At 45.1% G+C, this 20,768-nt stretch overlaps 1 protein-coding gene across 5 annotated transcripts in view; it reads right to left on the bottom strand.

The window, feature by feature from the left end:
* The window catches only part of CCDC92 (coiled-coil domain containing 92), a 30,515-nt gene that overhangs the window by 6,252 nt on the left and 3,495 nt on the right, over positions 1 to 20,768 (bottom strand). Inside the window, exon 1 of one of the 5 annotated variants that reach the window (XM_089894397.1) lies at positions 7,991 to 11,121. The exons of the other annotated variants lie outside the window; for them this stretch is intronic. Within the exon in view, the coding sequence (XP_089750523.1) occupies positions 7,991 to 8,105 (115 nt within the window). The 5' untranslated portion in view covers positions 8,106 to 11,121. Of the gene's footprint in view, positions 1 to 7,990; positions 11,122 to 20,768 lie in introns of those variants that run through there. 5 annotated transcript variants of the gene reach the window in all.

The following is a 20,768-nucleotide window of genomic DNA, read 5'->3' as shown; positions in this document are numbered from 1 at the left end:
CTTGGTGACCCTACTTGGAAAACAGTTCTCAAGTCCACTTGCTTTTCTCCATCTCTACACCTAAGCCACACCACCCTCACCTGAATCGCTGCGGAATCCTCCCTCTGTCCTCTCTCGCCGCCTCGATTCCGTCCCCACATCGTAGCAGGGTGATTTTCACAGAATCTTCGAGGGCTCCCATGGCTCTGAGTGAGGCTGGTCCACATGGGCCCGGGCCTGGCCCTGTGCCCTCTGTGCTCAGCTGCTCGGTGAGCCTCCAGGGCCTTGGCTGGGCCTCGCCTCCGCACCCCGGGGCCTTGTCTTGGGCTCCTCTGCCCGGAGTGCTCCTCTCGGGTCCTCCCTTGGGCCCACCGTTCCCGTGAGCCGACGTCTGCGTGTCCTTTACTTCTCGGCCCAAGTTCACTTCCTCCCGGAAGCCCAGGCCCCCGGGCCGGGCGAGGTCACGCACTCTAAGCCTTCACGGCCTGCCCACAACTAGTTAACGGTCTTGCGCCTCCACGTGCAGACTGCAGGCTCGGTCCCCGCTGTACCCCGGGCCCTTGCATGGTGCCTGGCGCCCAGGAGGCCCACCGCCAGCACCTGCTAACCCAGTGGGCCCCAGCGCCGGGTTGTCCAGCGTGGGTGCGGCACCAGGGGAGCTTGAGGCCCTCAGGGCTGAAAAGCCTTTGCTTCCACGAGCTTCTGGCTTAACTTACAGGCATGCCTTGCACAGAGAAAGCATGATGTGCTAAAACTGCAAAACGGTTTCGTCCGGCACTGATGGCACAAAATGAGGTGTCGCCGAGACCAGAAATAAACATGTGTTCTGTGACCTACCGTGGGGGGCAGCGAGGGGAGGGGAAATGTGGCCTCAGCAGGCACCCCAGTCCCATCACAGTTTGGTATTAAATTTTATTTGTAACAAATTTAATATGATTTAAATAAGTATTCACATTCTAACTGCCTTGGCGAGTCGGCGACTTGAATGGCACTAAATCTGTAATTCATTAATTCACCGTCATAACTACAGAAATAAAAGCGTGCCCTTGAAGCTTCCCATTAGCCTGGGCAGGCAGTCTGGGGAAGAAGGAACATGAGGTGAATAGAGGAGCGCGATTATATAATGTGCAAAGCCGGCAAGTGAGCTTTGACGGCTCCGTTTGGAGCCCTGACAACCAGAGGACAAGGGTTTTTCAGCCCCGTGATATTCCATTTGGAGGCTGGTCTCTCTTCTTCCACACTCTATATGCTGACTTAAAAGGCCCGGAGGAGGAGATGCCATCTGTGTGGGGCCTCCTCTGGTTCTTGGATATACATGCACGAGACAGGTCCACTTAGGTCCGAGGAAACAAGTCACACCTCCAGATGGGATCCAGACTACTACAGTATTTTCTCATCAGCTCAGAAGGGTACGTAGTATCACTGACTTGCTGAGGACAGGGAGTTGCTGCTGCTTAAAACAAGGTGATGGTTTAATGCCTTCTCATTAGTTACTGATGACATGGAATCACTGCAACGACTCAGTCCTTCCCAGAAGCTGACGTGAATGAAGCTACAGAAGCATCCTGTTCAGGCCAAGGAGACACAGCTGAGAGATGCAGATAATATGGAGGAAGGGACGGAGTTCGTCCTGGGAGGCTTGACTCAGAATCTCTGGCTATGGGAGCCAGAGACGTGAAGGAGCATTCACGACCCCTCCCTGAAAGGGTCAGCGTGATGGATGAAGGTAAGGTGCAGGCGTCTGCCGCAGATGAATGACGCTTCCTGCTTGAGTAAAAGGCACTCAGGCCCTCTCAGCCGTGTGTCAGCCAGTAGTGCAGGGCGACACCCATAAAGCGTGGCTGACAAAACACTGCACTTTCCCCGTCAAAAGGGCATATACTACATGTTGTGGGCTCTCTGTACTGCAGCTTCTTGTCTCGAGGCAATCCCATTTCGTGTCTCAGCGTCATCAGGAGCCATCGGCAATTTTACAGTGATTTGCTCGGTCAGAGGCAGCGTGGTCTGGACACGGGCCCTCTTCTCTCCCCGGAGATGCAGCCCTCACTGTGGAGGATGGGGTTCCGTCCACGGCGGCAGCCAGAGGGCAAGCCCCACTCTGCCCGCTTCCTCCCGTGGAACCCTGGCAGAAGCAAAGGGCGTGGGCATCTCAAAGCAAGACCACCCGTGGGGCAGGTTACCTTGATCGTGACTCGGAGGTTAGGCCACATCCATGTTTTTTCCCGTGGCAAATTCACTAGACATTAAATTTCTGTGAATTTACTGTTCCCTCTATATGGTCAGAAGGTTAACACTTGAAAAGGGCCAAGTTCTATAGAGGTTGGCACCTGGCCGAGACGGCTTCCCGGAGCGGGCAGGGATACTAACATCACCTCGTGGTGACAACATGCTTTTAATGACGGTTCTCAGAGAGACGTGAGGACCCCGACCTCACTGGGTCTGCTCTGTATCCGCATGAGGACAAATTGCCTGTCAGTAGCTCACGTCCAGTTCTCAACCCAATTCAAAGTAATGTCCTTTCCTCCCTTTGGGGGCATTAATGTATAAATGATGACATTGTGATCTTATTTATGGACCATCTCTGCTTGCGCGAGCACAAAATGCTTCCCCATCACTTACGTCGTTTGTTCTCACAAACACCCAAGGAAAAACAGGAACGTCCTACCCACAAGTGAAAACATAAATCAAGAGATGCTGCATCTGAGCCCTGAGGCTGCTCCTAGCCCTCAGATCCTGTGGGTGAGAACCTGGAGGGCGGGGGTGGACTTCACCTTCAGGCAGGAATCCAGATGCTCTCCACAGAGCATGCACACGATCTCCAGCGCTCTGAAGCTGGGGGGGGGAATGTGCGCAGTCCACTGCAGCAGCCTCTCGGCGGGAAGGGCTGCAGCGTTCCCCCAGCGCAGCGCGGGGCGAGCCTGGAGCTGCACCGCTCAAGGAGGTGGGACCCGCCCTCCCTATGCTCCGGGTGGGACAGTCAGCGACCAGGAAGGCCCTGCCGACCACCCAGTACGGCAGAAAGACTCACCAACAAGTCTTGCTTTTTTTTTTTTTTTGGCCACGCCATGCGCATGCGGGATCTTAGTTCCCGCTGCCTCGTCCCTCTGATGCTCTTGGGGTCAAGCCCCACGTTCCCAGTGGCCCTGCCTGCTCAGCTGCCCACCCCTGCCCCGGCCTCACTCCATACCACCTACACTGCTGCCCTCTCACCCCTGGCGTCTGCCGCAGCCCCAGCACGGGGCCTCTGCACACTGGTTCCCGCAATCCGCACGGCTCTTGGGAAACCACCTCCCGCCCCCCACCTCCCCCCCGCCTAACGAGCCCCCATTCTTCCTTCGTGTCTGAACTCCTGAATGACGTACGGGCTTCAGTTACTTTTATGCGGCTCCCCGATGGTACCGACTGGAGGTCTCAACAAGAATTACGTGGCGTTCATCAAAAAGCACTGCAGCAGCACTGATCCGGACATGACCTCATCCTGTAATTTCTTCATACGCCAGAAGCAATGTTTTAAAGTATCCCTGGACCACATTTCTTAGGCTAAAAGAAATGCAATATCTTTGATAGGAAAAGGTCTCACCATTTAAAAATGGGACACTTCTTTGTTCCTGGGCAATCAAAAGTAGACTTATCTATTCTCTCAACACAAAGCTTGTGGAAATAGGGTAATAATTTTAGAATCTGAAAAAAAAAATAGTACACCCAGTACTCACGTGGTGCTGTGAATTAGTTATAACAAGCTATTTTAGATCCTAGTCATGAATAAGTTATAACCCATTCACATCTGGTTCTCATGCCGTGAACCGTCAGAATGACTGGCGTCCCACTGCCTCTGCGCGTGCTCGGCAGGGCCTGGGACCCAGCAAGCGTCTTGCGCGCAAAGACCTCTGTGGCTGTTTTGTGGGAACTGTCTGTGTGGCTCTGGTGTCCTCTGGCTGAAGCACTGTCACGGAGTAAATGAAGGTTGGCCAGAGGACAAAGGCAAGTGTAGTGATTAAATGTAAGAGGAGAAGAGATGGTTCCCAGCAGGGAGGTGATGTCCTAAGTGGATTCGTGGCCTCAGGAAATGTTGAGGGTGGCAGAGACCTTCAAAATCAACTATTCCAACACCTCTTTATTTCAAGATCAAGAACCTGTGGCCCAAAGAAGATTTGCTTAGCACAACGGGATTAAAAAAAAGAGCAGAATGGCCGAAGTCTTGAGGTGCTAGAGTGTTTGGGGTTAAATCTGAACCCTATCTTGTCACCTAAACCATCGTAATATCTAACTTAAAGGGTTACGTGCTAAATGCAATCACTTATGGTGTCTGGCATGTAGTAAGTGCTCAATAATTGTTACCTATATTATTTTATGTAAATATTGATCAATATATAAATACTGTTTACTTATTCCCACACTAGGGTATTTCCTGAACATCATCTAAGTGTGGAAATGAGCTAGCAAAGGATTCCAGTTACTTCCAAAGAGGGCAACATAAAAGCAAACACAAGCATTTTCTGCTGGCCTTTTCCATTTTCACTGGAGAGGAGCCATTCAGGGAAGCGAATAAAGAGAGTCAGGCAGAATCAGACACCCTAAGGGACAGTAAAACCTACTTCCTACGTTGAATCAATCTATAGTACTCTACAAGAAGCTAAAAAAAGGTGGATGGCTAATTAGGCCATCAACTCTCAATCTAAAATACCTGCTTGTAGGAAAGGAAACTTACCATCTCTGAAAAATGAAGCCTGATGTTATTCTGAATTCACAACAATCCTGGACAAAGAAACTGTTTTAAGTTGCATGGCCCTGTTATTTCTACTTGCACATGTATTTAAGAAGTTCAGCTGGTAAGTTATTTGAGAATCCCAAAGAGTTAGGACCCTAAGAAAAAGGACAGCATTTCAAGGAAGCATAAGCACTCAACAGTCACTCCAAAAACATTCCGGTAAAAAGAATGAACACCATTAAAAAGTGGAAGTAAAAAAACGTTGAAAGCAAAAGATGCAATTATTTTTTTGAAGTGACAAAAAATCTTGTTTATTACTCATTCTTAAGCAATTGGGATATTTTTAAAACTAATACAATAGGCGGGTCAAGAGCTTAGCACAGGAGTCAGGATCCTGGGCTCCGGTTCGGACTCAGCCACGTTCGAGCTGCAGCCTCTCTGTGCCCTCACCTTCTTCTCCCATAACATGAGGAACAATAACAGTACCTACAAGACACAGTGACTGGGGGGATGAAATGAGCTATCTTAGATAAAACACTTAGCATGTGTCTGGTCTGCTGCGATAAAGTGGTAACTGAACTAAATTTGCACTCGTCCAAATGTGGGAACTTCGGATGGAGATGCTTTCTGCAGTCCTGTTCTCTGTCTGGGTGGGCAGTGCACATCACCTTTTAATAGTTGGTCTCTAAAAGCTAAAAGAGGAGAACGCCAGTAGAAGCCAAAAGAAGAAAAGCATCTTTTGCAAGATAACCACCTCACAGAGTAATCTGAATGTCTGCCAGTGAGGAGTTAGCGTGGCACATCTGAACTATGATATCATTAAAAATGATAATGTGGATCTATATTTATTGACAAGGAAATACATCTATAATAGGTTAAGTCAAAAGAGTATATTAAAAGCTGTATATATCATATTTTTGTAGATACAAGTAGAGAAAATTCTAGAAGTATACACAATGAAACATTAAAAGCATTTATCTCTAGATGGTGGATTGTGGGTGATTTTTACTTTAAAAAAATTCTATTTTGGTACTACCTAAAGCTTCTTTAATGATGAAAATATATTACTTTATAGCCAGAAAAAACTATAAAGCAGTTTCTCTTACAAAACGTAACCACTAACTACCCACTAGCAAAGTGGTATCACATGTTTTAATGATGTTGTTCCAGGGTAGTCTTGGGATGCTTTACCAGAACCACGAAGAATTAACGGGAAGGCAATTTTTATAAAAGCAACAGTTTAGTGTCTCCGAGATATGCAGAAAATGATCATGACGAGCCCTCGAGCACCTCCCCACCCCCATGCATTGTACATTCCTGTAATTCTCTGACATTATCCGTCATAAAATACAAGGCTCATCACAATTCTTTAGACACTGACAGCCATTTCCTTCTGAAAGAATGTACAGCCTAACATTAAAGTTGTAATAGATGTGATTAGAGGCATCAGCAATTAGACAGGGAAACGCGATATGTGGTTGTCTGGGAAGGCTGCAGTCACTGGAGGCGTACGTGATGGATTTATGAACCGTGTTTCTCTGCAGTCTGATTATCTCATACTTTAAGAGTTTCTATTTGACTTCTATTTAAAAACCATGTCACGTGTCTGTACACTGGTAGGGGCTCGGTCCCTCTGTGTGTAAACGTCTCAGGAAGAAAGCAAGTCTGTGTTTCAGGTTGTCTAAAAGTGCCTCCGAGTGGGCCGTGGCCAGGTAGAGAAACACATGCACTCCCACGGCCTGAAATCACACAGTACCTTCTGGGAGTGCCCAGGGCCTCCCAGAAAACTGGGCGACTTCATGGCCAGAATGCTCATGCCCTGTGGCAGACCCCACCCCAGGAGGCGCACCAGCACCCCATCTCCTGGCTGTGAGGGGCTGCCATCCCGGGCATCACGTCATCACACAGTCGGCTCAGCACTTCCTGTTTCAAGGGAAGTTGCTTCTAGGGCAGGGGGTGGCCAGGTGGCCGGCGGGTCTGTGGTGGCGCCACTTGGCCCTTCCTGCTCTCCCTGCATCCCCCTCCTGCCCTTCCTGGGCAGCCTCCAGCTGACTGCCCTGCCCCCTGCCCCCCGCCCCCGGCCCGGGATCACCCAAATCGCCTCATTTCAGAAGCGAGGGCAGGAAACATTTGCAACTAAAGAGAGATGCCATTTGTGAGCTCCTGACAACCTTGTCCTTTACCAAGATGATCCTGAGCCAATAATTTAGGGACATATAAAATCTCAAGACTTCCCACACAAATAGCTCTACCGAGTGATATCTGCCTTTAAATGGAAAGGAAAATTAGCAGGTCATATCTGATTAGTGTTTCCATTTCTACAGCTGACTGTGATTACTGCAGATTTTAATTGTCTGCTGGTTGATGACGAAAAGGTATGGTGACCCAAATGCCAAACCATCCTCTTACACTGACGAAATAGGAGCTACTTCTCAAGTCTTAGCGCTTGACAATCACTACCCTAAACTGTATTTCCGAGGCTGAGATGTGTGCACTTGCTTTAAAAATCTCTCTCTCTATGGTTTGCCAAACGGATGAACCATTTCAGTTGATTTAACTGATAGGGGCTTCTTTTATCCATTTTGTGCGCCTGACTAATTAGGCCCCAAAAAGAAGGAAAGGTATTATTATTATTATTATTGGCCGCACCGTGCAGCATGCTGGATCTTAGTTCCCCAGCCAGGGCCAGGGATCGAACCCGTGTCCCCTGCATTGGGAGCATGGAGTCTTAAATCACTGCCAGAGAAGTCCCCGGAAAGAAAGGTATTGTTAACCAAAGCTCTATACACTTTAATTTAGCCATACTTTTCCTTTATTTCTTATACTAAAGTAAACTAGTCGGTTGTTTCATTAGTGCTAATACAACATATTTAGCTAAACTCTCACTAAGCATCTAAGATGATCACTGATAGAGAAAAGAGACTTTATCCTCATGCTATTCTGGAAAGGACTCTGCCCGGTTCCAGCCATGTCATCTTGGACAGCATTACAATTTGGCTAGGCAATCAAGCAAAAACAAGACACCTCCCGACTTGCCCTTCTACAAAAGGGACCCACACGAGTTATTTCAGACAAGTTGACAGAAGAAGGATAGTAGAGAGCTTTGAAATCATTAAAACAGTCCAACGGTAGTCAATTCAGCGACTAAAGGAACCAGGGCCAAGCATTCAGTTTTAGTAATTACATACCCTCTGGTGATCAGGGATAAAATATTTTTATGGGACTTTTTTCCCTATGGAATAACAGCTGGAGTACAAATATTTTTAGAAGAAGACAAACCTATTCTTTTAAAAAGGCATTTACCTGGATCTTCGCTTCCTAGAACGTTTTTGATGGCTGCAGCATGTCCGCCTAAGGATGCTTGGCCTCTCGGTTGCCCATCTACTGCTCTGACAGTCCCGAAATACATTATCCACATCTTTAAAAGTTTCCTTTCTGTGAGCTTCCTGTGCCGTGTAGAATAAATGAGGCACGTTTACTGATGACATTTAGGGTGACTCCCATAAAGTTCTCTCTACTCACAATGATTCTTTTATTGTGTCAGGGGCCAGGAGAATTCCCAGAATCCTATACTCCACTTCTTTAGTAAGTCACGCATTGAGTTCCAGGGGAGGAGAAAACCTCCCCACAGAATACTGCTCTATTAACAGGGTCTGGCATTTAAAACAAACAAGCAATACTGAGATCCAGATGAAGCTGACAAGAGTGAGAATGAGGCAAGGTATGCAGGTGCTGTGCAGGTAATTTAGGGTTTGTCTTTGCAGCCAAATTTGGATCATATTAGATAAACGAGCCATTAGTACATTAGCCAGTAGAAATAACTAAAAACAAATAAAGGTAAAATAAGAGGGAGGGCAATTGTCTTTCACAGATTACCTGTCAGCTGTGGGAGGACAGCAGAAGAAATTGGGGAAAGAAAACCATCACGGCATTTTATATTCATTTGGAATTTTCAAAGAAGGGGATGCAATTCAGTATTTTCTCACTCTTCCTGTCCTTGACACTATTTTTCTTTTGCACTTCTGTCGCGTTTTCCATTTGTATGACAGCCTTTGTTTTGTCTTCCTCTCGTATTTGACCTCATACTCCCACAATGGGATTAATTATAATCATGAAACTCTTTTGGGGCCCACTTTAATTTAGATACTTTTAATAATAAGCAGACGATGTATCCGTATTTTTGGAACTTGGCAATTTTGGTTTAGAGTGCCCAGATTTTCCATTTGAAGTCCAAAATCCTGAGGCTGGGTGTTTCAGCTTCTTCTGGTTGATCCAGTTCTGGTGGTGTCTATCAGGTAGTTGGGAGCCAGTGGAATTTGTTTCTCCTCCCATTTTTCATAATGGGCAGGATGGTCACCTCAGATCACACGGTTTCTTGCTGGTTGTGTGGGAGGGTGTGAAGCAGCTTCCATCTCAGCGAAACATCTATGCTTTTCCGCTGGCTTTACCCTGCTTTTCTAGGGTGTGACCACCGCAGTTTAAAGTGAGCTTGCTGATGGAGATGGTGTTGGTGATAGATAGACCTGTTCCATCTCCCCCACTCTACCCTGACACAGCCTCTGGGTTGGTCTAAGGCACTTAGACCATACTCAAAGGCATTTTTTTTAATTGTGGAAAGCTGAAAATCATTCACATTCGACATTACGGCTATTATTTACCAAGTGTCTGTGCCAGGCTCATAGGTAACCACCTAATTCTTGAAACAATCACACAAGAGAGGTACGATACCCATATTTTTAAAACATCTTTATTGGAGTATAATTGCTTTACAATGGTGTGTTAATTTCTGCTGTATAACAAAGTGAATCAGCTATATGTATACGATACCCATTTTTTACGGAACTAAGGCTCAGAGGAGTAAGACCTTTGCCTAAGTGTACATGAGGTACATGAGCCACATGCAAATCTGTTTCCAAAGGCTGGCACCTCCTCTGCCTCCAGACGTGTGGAGTTTGGAACCAGAAGGTCTCATGACAGCTCTGGGAGAAGGTGTCAGTTCTGGGTGCTCTCTGTACCCTGTGGAACGTTCCGTCCCGGTGTGGCCGCTACAGAATGCAGCAGTAGTGACGATGCTGACAGTGACAAGAGTTGCCACTTACCTAGCGTACCATGTGCTCGGTACTGTGCTGAGTGCTTTCCGTGCCTTCTCATCAAATCCAACAGCTCTGAGTCAGGCACTTGCTATCTTCCCAACCTTATGTACTGAGGCATAGAGAGCTCAGAAGAGCCTTACGGAGATCACACACAAACTGGGTATCCTCCTGGTGCTTTGTAGCTCCCTCTTCCCATTTCTTTTTAAGGAGGGAGAAATTGTGCTAACGTAGGTCTACACTTTTATTAGGAAAGATCTAACCCTTGGCTCAGAATTTCTCTTAGCTGAATCTTAAAGCATCCAGTGACAAGACTTTACCAAGGGGTAACTATCTCCATCGGCTGCAGTCCAGCTGGAAGTAAGCTGCAGAGATGAGCTGTACTCAAGGATGAGCCAGAGCGATGCAGCAGGTAGGGATGAACCCCCGGGCTCTGGATCCGGAGCCAGGGTGCTGCAGTTTGATTCCTAGCCCTGCCACTTATTAACGATGCACCTTTGGGCGAGTTATGTATAACTGCCCAAATGGGAAAACTGCCAAATGGGAAAATAGTACCTACTTTACTGGAGTTGTTGTGAAGATTAAATGAGTTGATCTAAAGAGGCGCTATCCGGGACTTCCCCGGCGGTCCAGTGGTTAAGACTCCGTGCTTACAATGCAGGGGATACAGGTCTGATCCCTGGTCAGGGAACTAAGATCCCACATCCCACGTGGCAAAAAAATAAAAATAAAAATAAAAAATAAGGAGGCGCTATCCAATAGAACTTCCTGCAGTGGTAGAAATATTCTCTTCTCTGCTGTCCAGTGAAGCTCATGACACACTGAGCCCCTGGTATGTAGCTGGTGTGTATGAGAAAAGGAAATTTTCTTTTTATTTACTTTGAATTGACTTAATTCAAATTTACGTTGTCCCACGTGGCTAGGGGCGGCCACATTGGGCGGCGCAGATTTAAAGCGTTTACAGCTGTGCCTAGAACTACGTACTGGCTGCTGTCGGTGCTCCGACACGGAGAGCCATCCCCAAGCGCTCCCTGGCTCGCAGCTACACCACTGTGGAGCCCGCCGTGGCTGCTCTCTGCACTGCAAGAACACTTCAACTGGACTTTATTCTGTCATTATCATCATCCCATCCCATCTTGCGTCTTTATAGCATTTATCACTACCTAAAATGAGGTCATTTGTTGCTCTTTCTTACAGGACTAGAATGTAAGCTCCATGAGAAGAAGGGCTTTCTGTCTGTTCCCTGCTATAATACCAGCACCCAGGGAAGGCCTCCCTCTAGTAATCTGAGGTGGCCCTTTAAGAAAGCGTTCTCTCTAGTTGAGAATCAGTGGTAATCTCACCCAGTCTCTGGTCTGACACCCCCTGCAATTAGGTAGTGTATTTTGTATTAGTGACATGAGAGGACTTGGAAATACTTCTCTGACTGGCATGGGAATAAGGCAGAGGAGGAAGGAGAGCTAGTTCATGCATGCCTTTGGGAAGCTTGCAAATAAAAAGGCCAGAAAACTATCAAGCCATGTAAAAATGAGATACAGTTTAATTTCAGTGGGAGGGAAAGTGTGCGCCTGTTCAGGACATTCTGCAGAGCCTGTGACACACGGGATCTCACTGGGTGCAGCTTATACACCTGGACAGTTATTCCTGTTAGGGGCCGACTGTGTGGGTTCCTGGCGCTGACATGCGCACAGCACCAAACCCAAGAGGTGGCTCTGCCAGCATGACCTGGGCTGGCTTTGCGCTTTCTCAATTTTCGGTGGTGGCAGAAACTCAGAAATTCAGGAAATGCGCATGCCGAGCTCTGAAGATGCTTTTCCTGGTCAGTGACAGAGAGAGAAAAAAGAGGACAATGCAGAGACTTTTCCATAAAGCTAACTTTATTCAGTTCAAAGGACAAGTCTTTATGTTCATTTTAGAACCTCCCAATTAAAAAACGCACCGTTCCATGAATTCCACAAGCCTAGAAACCACTCGAGTCGCCAAGAGGTTATGGTGATGGCCAGGAGCTTAACATCATCATTGATTTTGTTTTTTAATTTATGTCTTGGAGTTTACGAGGCGCATTGCAACAGGCCGAACAACCAAGCTTCCTTTTACATATGCACCTCGAGGTTAAAGGTCAAGCCAGCATATGTTCTAAAGTGCTAGCTGTGACTCAGTCCTATGCCTATAGCTTATTGGGGATATAAGACTCAGCCACCAAAGTACAAAGAAAACAAAGTATAATTAAATCCTCCTGAGGATGCTCAGTAAGGAGCTAGGGGAAGGGTAACCCATCACAGCACCTGAAGCTCTTTCTCAATTACCTGCCTGCCTCTCATATGAGGCTTTGTGAATCCCCGGCAGGTGCGGACCATGCCCCAGTCATTTTAGTGTTCCTGGTACCTTACACATTGCTGGGCACGTGGAGGTGCCTGAGAAATGTCGAGTGGCTAAGGACTGCAGTGACCAAGATGGTCTGAAGAGGCTGGGACTGGAGCTGGTCCTTAAGGATGGGCAGGGTTTACACAGGAGGAGGTAAGTGAGAATGAAGTTTTGGAAGTCACAGTGAGACCATTACACTGTCTGACATGGAAAGAACATTCTGGGGAGTGGTGGAAAATAAAATCAGATAGAAAAGCGAGGACTGGATTTGAGTTGCTTATTAAAAGCCGCTCAGAATAGTTGAGATGGAAGAGAGAGGAAATGGGAAAAGTTGAGCTTTTACCCATTACAGCCAAAGCTCTACCAGAGGGAATTGAGTCTGGTGGGGATGATGCAGGGTGAAGGGAAGGGAAGGGAAGGGAAGGGAAGTGCAGCAGCAACACAGCCTGAAGCTCCAGGAAATCAGCATAAACATAGTAAACAACAGAACTGCCTTGTACTGAGGCTCACATATCCGGGAGCACCAAGCTACGCATGGTAGAAGCACTCTGACGACTAGACGTCCTCCTCCTATCTCACACATTAGCAAACAAGCTGAAAGGGTTAAAGGACTTCCTTTAAGTCACAGCTAGCAAGTGGCTGGGTGCGGCTTCATCCCAAACCAGGCTGACTCCAGGGCCACGCCCTTAGCCATGAACGCCACTGTTCTCCCCAGGTGGAGATGAAAGGCATGCATGCCTTACAGAGCCAGAACATCCTTTGCCCCGTATTCTACTTGTTAAAACATCCTTTGCCCCATATTCTACTTGTTAAAACTCCTCTTCCGCTCTTTTCTGCTCCTTCCCCCATATTTTAAGTTTTAAGCTTCTCCAGTCTACTCTTTTTTGCTCAGTGCTAACCGGGAGAATTCCAGTGCTTATTCTTGATGCTTGTGAAGAAAACATCTCAGAATAAGAGAGAATGTTTCTTCGCTCCTAAAGCTGCAGAGAAGCAGACACTATTCTGGGTTAAGAAGCTATAGTTCTGGTAAAGAACCATAAGCTTACTCTGCTATTCAGTGTGGAAATGTGTGTAAAGATATATACTTCTGTTTTATTATCAAACAAGTATTTTAAGACATTTCGACTTCAGAGATTATTTCTGACTCATTTAAAATGTGACTCAATTTCTAAAAGTTTGCTTTTCTAATTGGTTGCCTTACTTGATAATTTATCATCGTAATAATATAATTTAAAGAGATATCTCTGTTTTGAAGATACAGAATTTTTTAATTTTTTAATTTTTAAAAAAATAATCTTTTATTATTAAAACACCTTTAATCCTCCCTTTTTTCTTATATCTTTATCGGAGTATAGCTGCTTTACAGTGTTGTGTTAGTTTCTGCTGTATAACAAAGTGAATCAGCTATACGTACACATATATCCCCATATCCCCTCCTGCTTGAGCCTCCCTGCTCTAGAAATTTTAGGGCTTCCTGGTTAGTTAGAGGAGGGGCTTTTGCTCTTCATACAGAAGGCTGAATTAAGTGCAGACACTAACACATTCTTTATTCAGATGGAGTTTGAGTCTGCCCGTTCAGATCAACAACTGGTGTGACAACCCGGACAGCTACCAGCATGGGGAGGAGAGAGAGAGAAGGACAGGGGCTCCTTGCTGAGATAAATATAATCCAGCAAAGAGGGGCAAAGGTAACGCCCATCGGGTCTTGCTGAGGAGCTGGCCTGCTTCCGCAATCTGACTGACCTGCTTGGAATACCCTCCACGGAAGATTCTCGTTTTCCTCAGAGAATCTACACAGTCACTGTTTTACAGCTGCTGCAAGATACAGTTGGTTATATTGGTCCAGAGAATACATGGAGTCGGTGTGTAATTTTATGACTTGAGACAAGTGTAGGCAGTCAGAATTTGAGGGGGAGCATCCCGCTGGTGAACCCCATGTGCGGGTCTGACCGAGTTAGGCAGTGGCACCCCCGGGGAGACTGGAGGTCTGGAGACACTATGGGTTGTCACACCTGGGGAAGGGGCACATCTGGCACCTGGTGGGTAGATGTCAAGGGTGCTGCAAAACAGCCTACGACACACAGGAGGGCCCTCACAATGCAGAATGGTCCTGCCCCGTGTCTCAGCACTGCGTCAGAGTCAACCTAATCTGAGGCAGGCCTTTTGTGCCTTCTGACGAGGTTTACTCTGCTCTCCTTGGGTTTCCGGGATTGCTAGTAAACCGTGGGTGACGGAGTGCTCAGGAGGGACAGGTCCCAGCCACGTGCAGTCTCCTTCCTATAACAGAGGGCTCCTGACCTTGGAGGAAAGGCAACCATCAGTGAGAGACTACCAGGTTGCCTGCTGGAGAGGGTTTCTTCTCCACGTCTTCAACTCTTGGTGAGGCAGGTGTGCAGAAAGGCACTGCTTTACCGGCCTCACTGTCCTGGGTCAGGGTACGTGAATCTCCTTTCTTTGGCTCAGAAGAAAGGGGTTGCGGGTAAAACGTGCCTAAGAATATAATCATTTTCCTCCTGTTATCGGATGGTATGAGATGTTGCTTTTCCTCTGTGAATGCTTAAGTGAACTGAGAAATGGAGAGGGTGAATGTAAGAGAATTCTGCAACCCCCAAATAGGGACTCCAGATTTACGGTTATAAAGCTGCATATTTCTGCAGACATTAAATGTATATATCGAAGTTGACCCAATATACGCTTTCAGCAGGAGTGCTCTGATCTAAACCATCAGGGAATCTCTAGGAAATGATGATGTGTCAAGGCTTTAACATTTCTTGAATGCAAAGGAATTCCTGTTTTTAAGAGGACCACTGAATACTTGCATAAATCTCAAGAGGCTTCTAAAGACGCCTAAGAGATTTATGAAATCATACCAAAACTCTTAATATTTTACAGGTACTGACACTTTAAGAAAAGATTTCCAGGCTGGGAGAAATGAAAGTACAGGCTCCATGGCCACCCAGGAAACCCTGTTTATGAAAAAGGGCCATCATTTAAACTTTGTAATTTGCAGAAATATATTGGAGAAGTTAAAGAAATGTGTTGAGCTGCCAATTTAAAAAATGGTTTTCTGCTTGGAAAAGGTCACTTCCAGAGTAAAAACAATTACTCAGGTTATAAAATCCCAGTTTGGAAATAAGATACAGGTGCAAACTGAAAAGCTATTTATCTTCTTTAAAAAGCTTCTGTACTAAGAACAAGAAAGAAGGTATTCCAGTAGAACATGGAAGACACATGAAGAATTAAATTATTAAAATACTCTTGGGGCAAATCCTTTCGTATATTGTTTAGTGACTTTGGGGATGTAAATGAAGGTTCTGTTTCCCTCTGCTGGGGGATATAAAGGATCACAGTTCACTCTTTCACTGAAGAAAACACCTTTCTCTGAGCCCCTCTGAGCAAGGCGCCTCTGAGGTCATCTGGGAGATGGCAACGAATAAAACAGATGCGAACCCGGCCGCCACAGACCTGACAGGGGAGGGACAGACGATCCTACACGTATCAGTTCATACCAAGCAGTGGGATTTCTGCCAAAAGGCGACATTAAACTGAACTTCCTAAATTCCTTACCGACCATTGTTTAAGAGTGGGTAACCCTAAACATGAGCATACAACTAGAACGAGTTACATCGTAAGAAACTGGTACCTTCATCATTTGCTTTTTACAAATCTCAGACAATATTACACTGTGTTAGCCGATGAAACGACCTGCATTAGCTGAGTAATGTTTTAAGATGCCATACTTCTCTGAAAAATTTTTAGTATCAACAACTGCATTAGTTAGTGTAAATTATATGTTATTTTCTAAAATCCCTAATTCTCTTTGGACTGAGAGTTAGTTAATAATTTATATTTACCTAAAGACTTGTAAAGAGATTAAAATTCAAATAGGAAAAAACACACCTTATCACCTCACAATCCCTGTGAGTCATGTGCTAGGTATTTTTGAACACTTATTCTTAAAGCCCAAATTAACAAGGTAAAATCAATCGATATATAATGGGCATCTGATACGTCTGATAACATTTTAAAACCACAATTTAAAATCTCTAAATAATATACTGTCATTGATATATACTGTTTGGAACCATGTTATGTATGTGTGAATCGAGGTATATTTAAGTAAATCAGTAAAAACTTGGGTACAATTGAGGAGAAAAGACTAGTAGCTCACAGAAAAGAAAATTATTCTCTGGGATGCAAACTGTTGTCAACAAAGAAGGATCTGTATTCGTCTTGCCTCTGTAGGGTACGTCCAAAGGCAAGACATATTGCCCCCAGTGCAACATGTAATGCTGCTTTTCCTTCTTACTCTTTTTCTGACCCTCGTTCTGACTGTGGTCAACTGTGAAAATAGCGAGGGCGCCTCACTTGGGGAGGAATTCACGTTTCTAATGGTCCTCGTGTTACCCTACGTTGGGGCCATTTTAGAAACATTCTCCCTTTGGTGAATAACATGGTGCAGGCTATCTTTGACCAGGCATCCTTTTCAGACTGACCGGTCCCTTCTGGCAGCTCTTATCCATGCTGCACTTGTCCCAGATCAGGTCCTCCATGGTATAAGGTCGTTTGGAGGCTGGAAGGGAGTCCTTGTAACCAGACATTTTGGCATTCCCCAGACAGCACCTTAGTAGCTCCAAAGGATTTAATTTCCCATCTTGTTCCTGTGCCCATGCCCTTGTACATGCACATGTAAGGGGATGCTAGGGATGATTCGACAGGAGTGGTATGCTCCAATTTCCCCAGTGTAGTTCAACAGCATTGTATGAGCTACATTATTTGTCAGGCTCACATCAGGGGGGCATGTAGACAAAGAGAGCAGCTTAGCTATCCCCTTTAGGGGGGGTGGCATTTGTAAATATATTCAAATTTGTCTTATTCAAACAGGGCGATGATTTCCATGTGACCATTTAGTAATCTCGCCAGATGTAGAAGATACCTATGTACCAAGGCTGACAAATGACCATCAAAAAGACTCCTGAAATATTTTATTTCTGGATTTGGCACATTAAATGTGTCTTCTTATAAATTGGAGTCCACAATTTACAGGTCAGATTGTAAATAAAGCTGTAAGGCCCTACACATTTGCTGTATCATTCAGAATCAGAAGAGGTGGTTAAATGTCAAGACGAAATTGTGAAAAATAACCTGGCAGGATTATGCAAAAACTGGACGGAAGCAGCCAGACGCCCTACCTATAGATTGTGAACACGAGAGCTTTAACAAACAAAAAACTGGAACCTTCATCTAAAAGGCTGAGCAGGCTTATGAGACTTCTAAAGGCAGACTGTTAATGTGCTGGATGCAGCTGTGCTCTATCACTGGGCAGCATTGATAAAGGGTGTCGACGCATTGCATGCACAGGTGCAAGAAGCCAAGTGACGGGGTTCACTTTAGGGTTCAGCAGTCTGCGCTGTCATGTCAACCTTCCCGCAGGGATTTACAGTTCTGTGGGCGACTAACACTAACGTACCAAAGACTCACAGCGTCCCTGGTAGGGAGACACTGGCCTCAACTGCTCAACAACTTCTACCTTCACTCGGTTTTCCTCTAAGGCTCAGAGATGGACAATCTGCTTCCCACTTGAGTTTCAGACTTGTGCAGATAAGCTGCCCAGGGAGGTCCAGTCCTGGTGGCCCCCGAGCCTATGTGGGAAGGCGCTCTACTCCACCCGCAGCCTGCTGGGGGGAGAAGTCAATGCACCTTTCCAGTCAATGATCATCCTAAACTGCTCTGAGTTCCATCCTACACTGTGGATGAGACACGAGAACACCTCCTAACTGTCTCCAAGAAGGTCTCACCTCTGGCCATATTTGTTCCAACTCAGATTTTTATTTTGTCTTCCCCCCAAAACCCTGCCTTTGCCCTCAAACAATAAAGTTGGGCTTTGCTCATCTCTGAACCAGGTCCTAATACCACAGCCTTACTATATTGAGGACACTGTTTCTGTCAAAGACTGACTCCAGCACTTTCTTGATGGGAACTAATTCCTCACTTGAAACCCATCACACAATGCAGAGGCTGAGAAGGATGACACAGACTTTCTCTCTGTCATCAAAGACTATGTCCCCGCCTCCCCTGACCCGGTGCAGTAGGGCATGTCTGTGAGCAAGTATCTCAGTGGCTGAAAGCTGCTGCTCTGTTCCACCAGGATTTCTTGTCTGGTCACCAGGACTTAACCAAAAGATAAAGATGACTCACTCTCAAAGACAAGGATTGACCCCTCCTTGGAAAGAATAGGCCCTACCTAATAACCTCTGCTATGTACTTATCTATGGGAACAGAAAATTAAAAAACAACAAAGCCTTTCTTCATCTTTCTTGTCAATGTGCAAGACATATTTCTAAAAACTGGATCTGCTCCCAAATGCCACAGCCACTGAGGGAAAAATAATACCAGTGCCCTTTACCTGAGTTGACACTTGTGACAGTTGGAGAGACAGGGGCAAAAAGAAAGCCTCCTTCAATGTCTGGAGTATGGCAGGAACCTAACCTCCTACACTTGATCATCTTTAAAAGAATTAGATAGAAACCATTAGAAAAATATGGCGGTCCCTGGATTATTAAGCCACGACAGTGATGGAACTGTACCTTGGGGAGCTAATGTTTTCACACCGACGTTGCACCAAAGATGGCCCTTTAAGAGTATGGTGCCACTCATTTCTAGGTGGAATGTGTAACTTTAAGAAAAACAGTACTGTAATAATACTGGGAATTATAATTGATACGTGGCAGCAATGTGTGAGCAATGTCACATAAGAAATGCCTCATAGGGACTTCCCTGGTGGTCCAGTGGGTAAGACTCTGCACTCCCAATGCAGGAGGCCCAGGTTCGATTCCTGTTTGGGGAACTAGATCCTGTATGTTGCAACTAAGAAGCCTGCATGCCGCAACTAAGACGTCTGCATGCCACAACTAAAGATCTCGCGTGCCAGCAACTAAGACCCAGTGCAGACTAAATAATTAATTAATTAATTAATAAAATTATTTTTAAAAATGCCTCATAAACCCTCTTACCTACATGGTAAATAACAGGGGTCCAGGGTGCATTTAGAAGTAGGGTGGGAAGGAAATCTCAAGAGCAAAGGATAATGGATCCTATACTATCTAAATGTAACATATTAAGTGTTGTCAAAGAGGCAACAAAGAGAAACATTGTAGCAGCAGAGTATCACATGCCTAGAATTCCATTTATTAAAAGTGTTCTTCTTTTTCCTCTCCTTTATTGTAAGCTTTAAGCATCTCGGCTTATTCTTTTGTGCTAGCCGATGGAATTTCACTGCTCAATCCTGAGAATCTGGCTAGGAGAAAGAATCTTGAAAAGAGGAGAACACTTCTTCCCTTACAGCTCCAGAGGAGTAGAGACTTCTTGCTTCAAACAGTTATTTCTGATAAAGTGGTAAACTGGGATAATCACTAAGGTATTCATTTCAGTCTGCTCCCCAGTGTGGAAACTCACATAAAAACATAAACTCCTGTTTTCTGATTAACAAAGAAGTCTTTTAAGACATCTGTGAGATGCCTTCAGAGAGCATGGTGAAGAGCTGTAAAATGTAACCTTTCACTTCTAAAAAGGCCACTTTCTAACTGGTTGCCTTACTTGATAATTTGCTGTTCTGCTCATAATATTTAGAGCAGCATCTGTGATTTTTTTTTTCCCTGAAGGAATACTTGTAAGATTTCCTTATTTTATTTTTTGGTTTACCAGAAGAACTTGGTATTCTTCTCTTTTCCTTTCGTGCATAAAGTATAAATAAACGATGCACCTCTGGTTCAAACAAAATTTTAAAATCTTTGTCTTATTTAAATTATCACACCCAAATTCAGCTGGTGGATAAGAGCCACAAAAGCATGGGACAAACTCATCAGCTAGAGAACAAAAGAGAGGAACTATTTTTTTAAAGGTTTTTAAAAATTAATTACACGTATATATTAATTCAGAACTGTTTTTCCCCCCTCTAACTTCTTCCTAAATTGGAGAGGTCAGAATCTGGTTTAACTCAACTGGCCTCCTTACCATCATGTTCCACTTAAATCGTTGTGCAGACAGCATTTATTGGGTTCTCTGCTGTTTACAGGAAGCTCTGCTCTGCTCCTGGGCCACAGACAGAGTCCTATCCCCACTGATCCACTTAATACATGTATTGTGATTGACAGTCAATAGCCTAATCTTTGTTATAACAGATAGAGCATCATTCTTATTGTTGATAAATTATCATTCCCAGATTTCACTTAGTACAAATGGGACACGTCTTTTTCTTCTTCAAACACAAAACTCCAATCCACCTAATCTGTTCGGTCCACTGAAATGCTGCTTCTCCTCAGCTGTGTTTCACCTGCCAACATGTATTTAAAAACGAGGTAGACAAACTGAAAAAAGTCCAGTGCAACTTACTGTTAGTGGATATGAATGGACTTTTTGCTGTGAAATTTGAGTCATGTTTGAGCAATGAAATAAACAGAAGCTAAAATGCACAGCAAGCACAAGAATCAGCCCTTAATCAGTATCTTTCAAAAAATAATTTCAGCTAAGAAAAGAATCTATTCACCTGCACATGCTGACTCTCAAAAGAATGACTGACATCATTGCATTTTTAAAAAGAGCTTAAAAAAAAAGACTCCTCTGCTTGC

The sequence above is a fragment of the Delphinapterus leucas genome, chromosome 14, assembly GCF_059928025.1.
Source record: "Delphinapterus leucas isolate spDelLeu-1000000601 "Yukka" chromosome 14, BTC_Dleu_Yukka2, whole genome shotgun sequence".
In the NCBI taxonomy this organism is placed as follows: Eukaryota; Metazoa; Chordata; class Mammalia; order Artiodactyla; family Monodontidae; genus Delphinapterus; species Delphinapterus leucas.
Note: the sequence above shows the minus strand (reverse complement) of the source record. Positions and strands in the feature narration are given on the sequence as shown.